We start from the raw sequence: 13,695 nt of genomic DNA, 5'->3' as shown, positions 1-13,695 counted from the left end.
AGTTCTTTATATTGATGTTCAAAGTGAGATGTACTGATTTTAAGGAACGAGGCTAAATGTTCATCTGTCAGTCTACTTCTGAAATAATTCTTTCTAAGGTCCATAGTTGAAAACATTTGTTCACATATATAAGATGAAGCAAACATAGCACTGATTTTCTGGGCGTGAGATATTAAATTTGGGAAATTTACTTTCGATAATGATTTGTAAAACAATAACTCTGCATATTTAGAAACAACTGTTTGAGATGATTATTAGATTGCAACAATTAATTCAAGCTGCAAATCTGACCTCACTGCTTCACAACTTACGTTGAAAGGCATGGTGAAAATTTCCAGTTCTGTTTGAATGACACTGAAATCTTGAAATCTGCGTTCGAACTCGAAATGAAGTTTTATCAAGGCATCTTCATAATGCTTAAGCTTCTCTTCATTTACTGAGGATATTGAATTTAATCTCGGAAAATGAGACAAGTCGTTCTCAGCTAGCTGCCCAGCAAACAGATTAAGATTTAGTTAAAAGCTTTGAGATGGGCCCAGATATCGTCGATGAATTTAGTTTCCCTTGCATTCAAGTTCATTCAAGTTGCTTGACATTCAAGTTGCTCATACGACAAAGAAGATATATGAAAATGCAAAGTCCAAAAGCCATTCTGTATCTTCTAACACTTCGCACTCCGCAGAACACTGTTTCTCATGGAAGAACAACACAATGTGGTCTTTCAGCTGCCAAACTCGCTCGAAAACATATCCTGCATTAAACCACTTACTTTCGTGTAATACAGTACAATCAGAGTATTCAGATTGCACGGACTGCAGAAAATCTCGAAATTGTCTGTGAGTAAGTCCACGAGATCGAATAGTATTTATAAGCTTCTCGACTGCATCAAGCACGGGTTTCATATTCAATGCAGATTTACACAAAGCATCTTGATGTGCAACACAATGTAGAAAAACAACACAATGTAGTATTGTTCCCATGATAGTTTTGATTAAAGAGTTAAAGAAATCCAGATTTTTTTTCCTCTCATATTTGGTGCTCCATCGGTTTTAATATTACATATATTTGTTACAGGCACTTTCAAAGTTAAAAGGCCTTCCTAAAATTCACGAAAAATATCACATCCCGTTGTAGTTTCCTTTAAAGAACGCATGCACGCTAGTTACTCCGTAATTTCAAAGTTCTCATCAACACCTCTTATAAATAATACTAATTGAGTAGTATCATTTGTATCAGTGGTTTCATCTATAGCTATGGAGTAAAATTTAAACTGGCCAATCGTGAATGTGAAATTGGCCAATCGTAATTGTGATGGTGAATAGCCGGTAGTCTCGAGGGCAGCACTGCGGTAAGCCAGTAAAAACAGTGAAAATTTCTTGTCCCAGTCCTGTGGGTTTGGGTTTCTGGAAACCACTAATGAGAGGTTATTAAGGAGAGTTCAGTTGAACCTCTCCACCATGCCGTCCGACTGGAGATGTAAGGGCGTCATTTGGGTTTTGTCAATGTCGAGTAGTTTGCATAGTTCTTTGTTTACTGGCGAGGTAAAATTCCTTCCTTGATCGGAATGTAACTGAAGAGGCCCTCCGAACCTGGAAATCGAGTGCTGTAGCATCACCTCAGCTACTGTGACAGCCTCTTGATCAGGAATAGAATACGCTTCAGGCCACTTGGTGAAGTAATCAATAACAACGAGTATGTATTTGTTGGCATCAGCAGTTCGTGGCAAAGGTCCCAAGATGTCAAAGGCGATACGTTCAAAAGGCGCATCTACGTTGTAACGTTGCAGCTTGCCTCGGTTGCGTTTTCTCGGTCCTTTCCGACCTGCAAAGGCATTGCAAGATCGGCAACACATTTTCACGTCTTCCTTTGCATTATCCCAGTAAAAGCGTTCGCGAACTCTCTTGAAGGTCTTCATTATTCCAAAGTGACCTACCTCCTGTATGGCTGTTATGTAAGCTGTATGTTCTTCAAGGACATTAGGAATCCGGGATTTCGGAAGTATCAGTTGCCATCGAAAAGTCTTCCCATCATCCTATTCGAATTTCCGGTATACGAGGCCGTTTCAAATGTGAAGTGTTTTGTTGTAGGACTATAGATAGAAATGTCAGCCAGGTAGGTTTTCTGTTTGATGACTCCATTAAGTCAATTATGGGTTTAATGTCACGGTCTTCCTGCTGGTCTTTCCTGACTTCATCATCACTCCACGGGTCTCAATCAGCCGATGTTGATGTCGTAATTTGTCGTGCGACCGCACTCAGCAGCTCGTATTTTGTTTCGACCCTGGAACAATATCGGCAGCTTTCGGGTCAAAGCCTTCTAGACAGAGCGTTGGCATTTCCGTGTGATGATCCCTTCCGATGACAGATTACACTGATGTCATATTCCTGGAGTCTATGTATCCACCTGGTTATTTGACCCTCAGGATTCTTGCAATTTAAAAGCCAGGCCAATGATGCATGATCTGTGCGAAGCAAGAATTTTCTGCCGTATAGATAATGATGGAAACGTTCTACGGCTTTGACTACGGCAAGCAACTCTTTCCTGGTGACACAATAATTCGTCTCCGGTTTAGACAGGCACTTGCTCCAGTAAGCTACTACACGTTTTTGGCCGTCTATTTCTTGGGACAAAACAGCACCGACACTTTCATTGCTCGCGTCCGTGTCGAGAATAAATGGTCTGTCGAGCTGAGGGTACGTCAGGATTGGAGCAGATGTTAAACCTTCCTTTAAGTTGTTAAATGCATCCTCGCATTCTTTTGTCCACAAGAACTTTTGCTTGCTCTCTGTCAGCTTGTGAAGGGATCTTGCGATGGAAGAAAAGTCCTTCACGAATCTCTTACAGTAGGTGCAAAGCCCTAGAAAGCTTCTCAGCTGATGGACATTTTCAAGACGTTTCCAGGATTTAACGGCTGACACCTTTTCAGGATCCATGCACACACCTTCTGCAGAGATAATATGTCCCAGGTAAGTAATTTCCTTTCGGAACAATTTGCATTTAGCGGGACTCAGCTTCAGATTCGCATCTTTCAGTTTCTGAAAGAACTTTCTAAGATTTTCTAGATGTTCTTCAAAACTCTTTCCGACGATGATGATGTCGTCCAGGTATATCAGACAGGCTTCATAGGAAAGACCTTTCAAAACAGTTTCCATAAAGACGTTCGAATGTTACCGGCGCATTACACAGTACAAACGGCGTCACCTTGAATTGCCAAAGCCCTTGTCCCGTAGTAAATGCCGTCTTTTCTCGGTCTTCAGGATGTATTTCTACCTGCCAATACCCAATCTTTCAATCAAGTGTTAAGAACAACTTGCTTCCAGAAAACGTGTTCAGAATGTATTCAATTCTAGGAAGAGGGAAGCTATCTTTCTTGGTGACCTCATTCAACCGGCGATAGTCAATGAAAAATCTTGTTGAATCGTCTTTCTTTCTGACTAAAACAATGGGAGATGGCCATGGACTTGCTTAAGGCTCGATGACATCGCCTTCTTCCATATCCTTTAAAAGTATTCGTACCTCTTTCCTGTTTAGCAATCGGTTGACGTCTTGGGTGTTGCTTGATCAGGGGATGATCGCCGGTGTCGATTCTATGTTGTGTCAAACTGGTTCGACCCATGTCAGAATACGAGCGGGAGAAAACAACTTGAAGATCTTTAATGACGAGATCGGCAGCATTCCTCTCTTCACCGTTTAATTGCGCATTCTGCAGTAATTCCGATGTAATGCACTCTGAGGACACGAATTCTGAGTTGTTACTCATTCTTTCAACGCTGGTTAATGGAGTGCATGCTGCAATCGCGTCATCTTTCTTAATAACTCTCGTCTTCTCAGTTACACTAGCAACTCTCACCGGAATAACCATTTTTGATAGGTCGACGAGTGTTGAGGCTGCTAGTATTCCTTTCGGGCTATTACAGTTATTGGAATATTCTATGATGCCGTAGCGAAGATTTCTATTTTCGGCTATGGATCCAGGAAGTAGAAACTCTGTTCTTGCGAGTATTGTGATATCATCTTAAGCTATGATTTTGTGGATAAACTTGACTCCTTCATTATTAGGTAATTTCAAATAGCGCTATGCCCTCAGATGCAGAATGCAATTCGTTATTTTTAAAGTCCAAGGAGAACTTGTATTTCCTTAGAAAGTCCAATCCGAGTATGCAAGGATCAGTGATCTTTTCTACATATGCCGTGTGTTGGTAAGCGACTCTTCCAAACGTGATGTTAACGTTTAATTCCCATCGATGTCGATCTTCTCACCGGACACAGTCTGAAGGATAACGCAGGGCGACATCTAGATAAGTTTGCTTCCCGGTTGTTGAGCCAAATCTTTTCGGATGATAGTAACGTTGGCTCCCGTATCTATCGTCATATTGCAGGAAACTGCATTAATATGTCCTATTACGAAACGTCCATTACGTGCTCTCTCACTGCAGAAATTTGAAGCGCTTTAAACTTTGGCTTTTCATTATCTGGCAACCTCCGCCCCGCGAGATCGCCATTAATTAGTTTCCCTGCTGCTTGCTAAGAGCTGTCTTAACATCCGTACCATGGGGTATTCTGCAGTTTCGTCGTATGTGTCCTTCAGCACCGCAGTTCCAGCACTTTACGGTCGGTTTCTTGCCACCAATATTCCGTCTCAAGGCATTCAATTGTCTAGTTAAATCATCTAGACGAGCAGTGACTTGATCTCCTGGCTCCTGGACTTGAACAGCTGTTATTGGATGGCGGTCTCTACGAGTGGCTTGCTGGGCTGCCTTGAATTTCATGGTATACACTAGAGTGTTTTTCAAATCTTTAACATCCGCCATTCGCAGTGCTTTCTTTACTTCAGGATCCCGGATGCCGTCGATAAAGTATTGCAGGGATTGAATTTTCCTTGTTTCTGTCGAACATTCTGAAAAGGCGAGATGGGACATCCGCCAACATCCGTGCCAGACTAATTTCGATGGTTTTACTACTGAACCAACTTCCTCAGCTGCCAAAGTGCAAAATCATTGAAACTAGTCCTGGAAAATTTGCAATTATAACGCTGACTTTTGTTGTTTGTCTTTTAAAATAATCGTTGTTCGGCATGCTAAAGTAAAAGCCTGGTTAATCTTTAATAAATGTAGAAAGATTATGTGTTTGGCAATACAATTCGATTGTTAGATTTTCTTATTTGGGCACACCCACTTTTTACTCGTGATATAAATTTATACATTAAATGTGCAAAGAGAATAATTATTTAATCTCTGGCTCCTAAAAAACTATACTGTGAGATGCCATCTTTCAAGACCGACAGATGCTGCATGCTGTCTGACAGAACTTTTTTGTGAAAATAATGCATACGAGGCCTCCATGACAGCAAAAGATGAGTAAGACGCATAAAGATGTATAAGATGCTATAAAGATGAAAGAACTTTTAAAATCATTTTACACAATGAGTAATTTCAACATCCGTGGCAAGCTCCTGAAGTGTTTCGTTGGGCTTCTGTTGACGGGATTTTAATTGAAGCCTGCTGTAGGCTTTTAAACACTTCTCCCCAAAGCGCAGCTCCAACGTGCCGGATAGAGCTCCGAAATCTAACCTTTTGTTTTCAGGAAGACTGCAGTATATCTGCTGCGTCTGCTCTCAGAGAAGATGCGAGATGACAGGCCTTAGCTTGGGAATCCCATCTATTCGCTCCCGCCACTATTGAAAATTGTGTCTTATAAACTTGCCAAAAGGTCTTCCCATCATACGTAGATAGTTTCAGAGAGGGGACGAGCAGGCATAGGTAAAAATTTGAAACCATCAGAATTGCCCCCTGCCATCGCTACGAGTTTCTTTAGGGCATCAACGTCTTTAGCGATTGCAGACTTTACCACGTCATCAATTTGTTGTTCCACAGCAGCAACTCTCTCTTCTATATGTTCTTTTACAGAAGAAACTATTTCTTCTATTTATTCTTCTACCGAAGAAACTCTTTTTTCAATTTGATCTATTACAGAAAAAACTTTTTCTTCAATTTGTCCGACTTTATTTTCGACAGCTCCTATTCTGTCTCTCATAGCCTCGAATTTATTTTCTATTACGCAGATAATTTGTCTTTTCATTTCTTCTTGACCTGCTTTAATCTTTTCTTGAACTGCTTTCATCTCGTCTTTAAAAGATTCTTGAACGACTTTCATCTTTCTTTAACGGTTTGCTGTCCCGCTTTAATCTGTTTTTTAAAGGATGCTTGGCCAGCTTCCATCTTTACCTGATTAGAGTTCATCTCTTCTTTAAATGCAGCAAACGCTGCTAGGAATTGCCTTAACTGTTCCTCCATCGCTCTTGTGATTGGCATTCAATACCCCACTCTTGACACCAAAAATTGTTGCGTGCGTACAAGTTCGTTATGAATTAAATGCACAAGTCCGATGAAAAATGAACAAAATTTATTATTATTACAATAGATAAACAAAATGTAATTCGTAAAGTATTACAATATCTCACAGTAGTTATCTTTTAACTACTCAAACGTTCAACAGAACTTAATTCAAAACAGCTAGAGAAAGCTAATCCGCGAATTCGCTATAGTCAACAAGAGCAGTTTTCTAAACAAACTCTTAAAACAACAACTCACTAAATAACGAATTGAGAGGTTTTTCATGCCGCTTATATAAGCTTTTTAAATGAGCGAGAATTTTCTGGTGTTTTCTCCAAATCAAAAAGAGATATTTATTAAATGATAAGTGCACGTGCTCTTGTATTTTTAATTTTCCGACTTATCTTTCTTTTAATATTCGTCACGCGCTGCACTGCACGGGGAATAAAACAATTTTATTTATAATTCTGCTAACATTAACTATTTAAATACCAAATGCGTAACAATATTGTAACATTTAAATGATAAATATCTCATCTGCCTTTGGAGAAGAGGATTATTTATTCTTAAGGTTATTTTTTCTATATTCAATGTTTTTTAACTTGAAATTTATGAGAGAACCAAAATATTCTTCTGGTGTCAACTGATGTCACGTGTTTAAAATATTTTCACCCTGGGACAGCAATATAAACGATGCAATAAAATCGAAAAGATAAAATAAAAAGCAATCTGATTCGAATTTTGAAAAAAATCGCTTCGAGGTGCACTGGCTCTTGTCTTGATGCACCTATATACCAAATTTCGTAGCCCTGGGTCTATTAGTTTACGCACAGAGCGAGCGAAAGACACACAGACTCTTTCTTTCATTATATCTAGAGCTTTCATATTTTGTAAAACTTTAACGAATTTTCGATTAATGAACTCAAGGATTTCAAAGCCAGCAATGAAAGCGTTGTACAGAAAAAACATCTTTATCTCCAGTGCGTGAGACTCGGTATGAGAAATTCTAAAGATGTGCTCAGTTTAAAAATATTTTGCGATATTGCTCTTAAATTGAATTTTATGGTTTAAGTGCGAAGAACGTGATATTTAATAAATAAACGTATTAGCAAAAAATTTATATTTAAGTACATTATCATTGTAGCCTAAGAAGTTATTTTTCTGTCCTCATAACCATGCGCATATCACCGAGACAGTATTTTTCAGTGAGATGTTAGGCTATTCTGAGAACATGTAATTGCGTGTCCACAAGATTATCGATTACTTTGAAGATCTCTTCCTGTATGGGTCTCCATGGTCACTGACTGTGCAATTTGCTGGAAAGAGCACGCAAAGTCGCGTAAAAACGTGTCTCTAAATCAAGTTAAATCAAGACTAGAAAATCCCCGCTTTAGCTGAGCTAATTCGTTTTGATATTCTAGTCCAGAAGTTGTTTTAGTGCCAATTACAAATTTAGAATAAAATTTGCGACAGACAAAGCTATTTGACGGCAAATTATGAGTTCCCTCGTTATGAGTTTTTGGTGTTAGGAATTTTTGAATAGCATTTTTCAAAATTATTGGAGCGTTATATTACACTATACGTATATATCATCCTTCGTTTTAGCAAAGAGCACATCACTAAATATAAAATTATAAAATGTATCTTTAAACACAACTTCCTGCTTAACCAATTCTCGGAGCGTTTCCATTCCACAAAGCATAAGCTATTCAATTTAACTTTCGGATTTAATCGACATGTTATTGATTAAAAAACAGCGATTTAAAAGAAAAAGGAATAATAATAATAACAAAAAGTATTTCAAAATACGTTTTTATTTAAAATTCATAAAAATCTTAGGAACAACTTTCTGTCAATAATAATAAAATCTTGTTATTTTAGAAGTCAAACAACAAAAGTCAGCGTTATATTTGCAAATTTTCCAGACAATTTCGATGGTTTTACTATTGAGCCATCTTCCTCAGCTGCCAAAGTGCAAAATCATCGAAACTAGTCCTGGAAAATTTTCAATTATAACGCTAACTTTTGTTGTTTATCTTTTAAAATAATCGTTGTTCAGCGTGCTAAAATAAAAGCCTGGTTAATCTTTAATAAATGTAGAAAACTTATGTGTTTGTCAATAAAATTCGATTGTTAGATTTTCTTATTTGGGCACACCCACTTTTTTACTCGTGATATAAAATTATAGATTAATTGTGTAAAGAGAATAGTTATTTAATCTCTTGCTCCTAAAAAACTATATTGTGAGATGCCATCTTTCAAGACCGACAGATGGCGCTGCACGCTGTCTGACAGAACTTTTTGTGAAAATAATGCAGACGAGTCCTCCATGACAGCAAAAGATGAGTAAGACGCATAAAAATGTATATGATGCTATAAAGATGAAATAACTTTTAAATCCATTTTTCACAATGAGTTAACAGTTTTTACAATTATTTAAATCAAAGCGTTGAAAAAAAGAACTTACAGAATATTCATTTACAAGTTTTAAATAGCTTCAGACGTACCTGTTTGGCAATATTATCAGGAATATATTAAATTATTTTTAATGGCTGAACATGCTGAAAAGAATGAAGCACAAGTACAGCGTTAGCACAAAATGTTTTTAAGACTTCTGCATCTGAACATCTAGCCAAAGAATGTCTATGTACATATTCTTTGATCTAGCTAGAATCCTCTCTCGCCAATATATCGCTTGGCGCTTCGTTTGTTTTTGAGGTTGCAGAATTTCATTATGAAAAAGGTGACACGTATTTATTCTAATACTATCAGATTCAAATTTTGTAACCACACTATTTCTGGATAACAACAGAATACGGTGAATCGAATTTTTTACAATTCTATTTCGATTTTTTAAAATTTAATGATGAAATAATTTTTCACACGTATATTCGCTTAACCTACGGGGACTGAGATATATATGTCACATGCATTGACTACATAAGGCTCAAAGACTTTAAGACCACTTTAGAGACTTAAAAATTGCTGAATAAAGTGGAATGGAATGCAGAAAAACCTACCCAATCGTTTGTCTTTAATTTCCTGCCTGAATGCTTGTTTAAATGGCAAAAATGAATAGAAAATTGATGTCTATAGCACACGGGAAAAGGTTGAACAAACTAAAATTACTGTTTGTGCAACTGGATAAAGCGGAAAAATTTATACCAAGTTTTTTAACGCGACTTTCGGTTTTTCTTAGGAAACTTGTTGGATATTTTCGAACATCTTATGTAACAGGACTGTTGAAAGTAAAAGTATGATTACTCATTGATGAAACAATATTTTTCAACTGAATAATTTGTTTATAACTAAAAAGATGAAAATTAATTAAATAAATAAAATAAAAATAAAAGACAGTTCTCATAAAATACGATTTTATTTAAAAGCGGTCTCTCTTTTATCTTTCCCTACCACCAAAGCATACGTGAAGACATTCTGCTCGTCTTATACAGGGTATCTGAAAAGAAAAAATCTCATGTGTACACCACATGACTTCCTTGTACGGAATATTAAATTATACGCATTTTTTCTTGCATTTTATGTAAACTTATTAGATTGAATTAAACCTACTTCGCCGAAAGCACATAAACCATAATAGAATAAATGCATTCTTTAAAATTCACTTTGTTTACCATAGCGACACTCTGATGCTAGGTTTACTTAACAGTATTATATTTCATTCATATTATAACTCAGAATGCACAAAATTTATATCATTTAAAGAATTATCTAATCGTTGCCACATGTTCTATTCAAATACTATAATAAAGCTAGAACTATGTATAAAAGAAATTAAGCAAACAAAACAAAAATGAAACAGTTTTTCACAGACGATTAAGTATTTCTCATTCAATTAATTCAGTTCTCACTTCGCGACAAGGCAAAAATACATAAGAACTCAAAATATCTGTATTAAAAATTACGAAGTAAATCTTAAACGCTTATTTCCTCGAAAAAATTCCAGAAAGGATTAAGTACGATTTAATTCACAATAATAAATGAATGCGTTATCTTTGTTGTTGCGAAGCTAAGTTTCTCTAGATTGGCAACAAATCCACTAGTCTCCTGTTTCAAATGTAAACATCAATGGCCGCCATCAAATTAGGCTTAGCGGCACTTAAACAATTTTAAAATTGTTGATAATTCTAAAAATATTGCATACAGATTTACTAAAGGCATAAAACCCTTAACCGGAAGATAAAAACAACATAATCATTTTTAAAGCAAAAAATGTACAATTTACAAACATATAAGAGTAAAGAAACTGAGATCACTGAGCCGGGTAACAGAGCAGATATATTTATAAATATATTTATCTACGTTTGGCGCGGCCGATTGAAACCAAAATACGAGGTGCACATCTACATGTTATAGTAGTCTTATATACAAAATTTCAATGTTCTGAGGATACTCGTTTTTGAGTTATGCGAGATACGTACGTACATACGTTCGTACAGACGCCACGAAAAATTCTTTTCAGAATTCATTTTAAAGCAGTTTTTTAGTTTTTTTTGGAGGAAAAGAGTCTTTTATTCTGTCCTTACGTACAGATATCACGCAAAAACATCGTTAAATTGCATTCGAAAGCGGTCAAAGTGGATATTTTCGTTGAAATAAGCTGCCTGAAGATTTTCGAGATTACAATATTTCCTTTTTACTTCGTACAAGGAAGTAAAAAGGATGCCAAAAGAGGTGTTATAAGGTATTTTTTCCCTCATTTCAGCCTGCCTTCGTGGTGTAACGGTTAGCACCCTCAGCGCGTATTCGAGAGATCCAGGTTCGAGTTCTGGCGAAGGCACTGCTCAATTTTTGTGTCTCTTGCTTCAAAAAATCCTAATGACTCTACAGTGGCGCCCGAACTAAAAGGTGGTGGATGATGATTCTTCGCCACCAGGATTTGGCGATTGTGTTCCTTAATTCTCAATCACCCTTTGAAAGGGGGTTATTTTCTCCCTCATTTCGGTATGCCTTCGTAGTGTAACGGTTAGCACACACGGCGCACATTCGAGAGATCCAGGTTCGAGTCCTGTCGAGAGTATTTCTCATTTTTCGTGTCTCCGGCTTCAAAAAGTCCTATAGACTCTACAATGTTAATATGACTTTTATTAAAGAACACAAACAAAACAAAAGAGTTAACAGAAGAAGTTTGTTTTGTTTACAAAAGAAGAAGGTAAATATTCGTTCCATTTGCCACAATGCATGCTTCAGAACGTCGACGCATGGATTTGACCCGTTCAAAATGGGCAGGTGTGTCATCGATACATGCCGCCGCTTCCACGATCCTGGCGACGAGATCCCTATCCCATGTTACGATTGTCTCGTACACCATAGACACTGGTAGAAATCTGGAGGAGTCAGATCAGGGGATAACGATGGCCATGCGACTTGTCCGTCTCTGCCGATTCAGCAATGAGGGTATGTCCTATCGAGTTATTCTCGCACAATGCTGCTAAAATGTGCAGGCGCTCTATCACGCTGAAACCAGATGTTTTGGCTTGTAGCTGCTGAAACGTCAACCATTAGATCCGACAACACTCTTTCCACAAAATGTTACACAAAATATTCATAAAAAACTGAGTTAGTAAACCGGCTCACTTTCTGCTGCAACGTCCTCACCTGAAATGATCCCACTTTCCACTAACCCATAAGTCTGCATACATTTCATTTAGCGGTCGCCATTCGATTGTCAGAGACAAGTTCCTATGTAAATCTTTTAGTCACGTTATGACATAGCAGCATGTTCAGCTTGGCAACGACCTTTAGAGACATCCTGTACATAGCGTACTCTTACGCAGCGAAGGCACCACATGATTGCAACATCCATGCTTCCGCGATTCGAACTCGGGTCTTTTGGTGTGGCAGTCAGACACAAAGCGCTATCCTGTTCGGCGGCGCATTTTAGAGAGGTAATCGCATCGGAAGCTCTTAAATCTTATTCGCTCTTTTAATTTACTTATGCATTTTGGAGTGAATGAGCGAAATAGCAAGAGCAGCTGGAAAAAACAAACAAACAAAAAGGCTAGCTTATTTTAGCAAAATATTAAACCCGGTGAAAGTATCATTCATTTTTATTTGTATAAGATGGTTATTTGTGGGCATTTTTCTTGGTCAAAGTTTGATGCTACTGCTAGACTTTATTTGGTTTATGCTACTGAAATTTAGCTTTTAAATATCTTTAAAATAGTATTTCACTTACACCGAGATCCCGGAGGTGTTTCCTTGGGCCAATTCCTGACAGCAAAAGCAGATGGGGAGAACCAATGACTCCAGCACTTAGTATGATTTCTTTCTTAGCTCTTATCCGGTAGCTTTTTCCAGAGTACAAATTAATTGTATCCACACCTACTGCTCTACCGCTTTCAATAATGACCTGGAAATAAAAAATATAAACATTAGGGCATATGTTATTGCATAACGAAAGAGAAATCGCAAAATTATACGAAAAATTTGATATGAAGTTGCGTACACTAATTCATTTGGCACCTAAATGCACTTTGAACAAATAAAATGTAAGGTATATTTTAATTTTATAACAGTTATTTTTACTTCAGTATACTTTCCTATCGATTCTTGTTTCAACTTACAACTCCCTACCAGAATGAGATTTTAAAATCGCGTTGAATGCAAATGAGTTAGAAGTAGTATTAAAGGAAGATTAAACTTGCTTCGTGAGAGACAGCTAGGAATCCCGAGTAGCTCGCGTTTGCATTCCGGCTAAGCTATTACGCACGGCCGTATTATTACGCGCCTTTTGATGTTCGCTGGCTAGTTTAAACTGAGCGCCAGCTGCGTTAGATTTGTGTTAGCTTCGGCTAAGTCTCTTTTAGTCAGTTCTAAGTCAGCTCTTATTTCTTATTTTTGAGTTTAAGTTCAAGTGGAGGCTTTGTTGTAAGTCCGAGAAAGGAGCCGCCAGTTCATTTTATTTTGAGAGAAATAAAGAGTAGTTAACCCTTATTAGTTTATTAGGTACTATTCTGTGCTTTGAGGACCGTAAAAAAATTGCAGCGAAAATGTATGCGCAAAAACGCCAAATCTAGCAAACGCGTCAATTTAACAGCGCGCCAAATCTAGCATACGCGCTGATTTCAGACTGTGTAAGTTTATATAGTTCTATATTTCTTAAGACGCCATTGAAATACTAGTTTAATTTTTAAATCCCTTTTTATATTTTAAATCCTTTTTTGATATCCTATGGATTTAACAATTTGGGAATTGTCCATAATGAAAAGTCTGCAATAGAATTTTGGGTAAAGACCAGAATCACCCACTGCTTGACGCGTTTTCAAGAATTGCACATACTCGGTATCCATGTGCACATCGACCTGTTTTCACTTAAAAAAATATCCTAGAATTGCACAAAAAT

The 13,695-nt window shown here is 37.3% G+C and overlaps 1 protein-coding gene across 1 annotated transcript in view; it reads right to left on the bottom strand.

Moving 5' to 3' along the window:
- The window catches only part of LOC118198831 (glucose dehydrogenase [FAD, quinone]-like), a 100,167-nt gene that overhangs the window by 43,184 nt on the left and 43,288 nt on the right, over positions 1 to 13,695 (bottom strand). Inside the window, exon 7 of the mRNA XM_085814128.1 lies at positions 12,529 to 12,702. Within this exon, the coding sequence (XP_085670254.1) occupies positions 12,529 to 12,702 (174 nt within the window). The remainder of the gene's footprint in view (positions 1 to 12,528; positions 12,703 to 13,695) is intronic.

This window comes from Stegodyphus dumicola, chromosome 3 (assembly GCF_044657685.1).
Source record: "Stegodyphus dumicola isolate Sdum_Otavi_A_Nest chromosome 3, ASM4465768v1".
Taxonomy (NCBI): domain Eukaryota; kingdom Metazoa; phylum Arthropoda; class Arachnida; order Araneae; family Eresidae; genus Stegodyphus; species Stegodyphus dumicola.
Note: the sequence above shows the minus strand (reverse complement) of the source record. Positions and strands in the feature narration are given on the sequence as shown.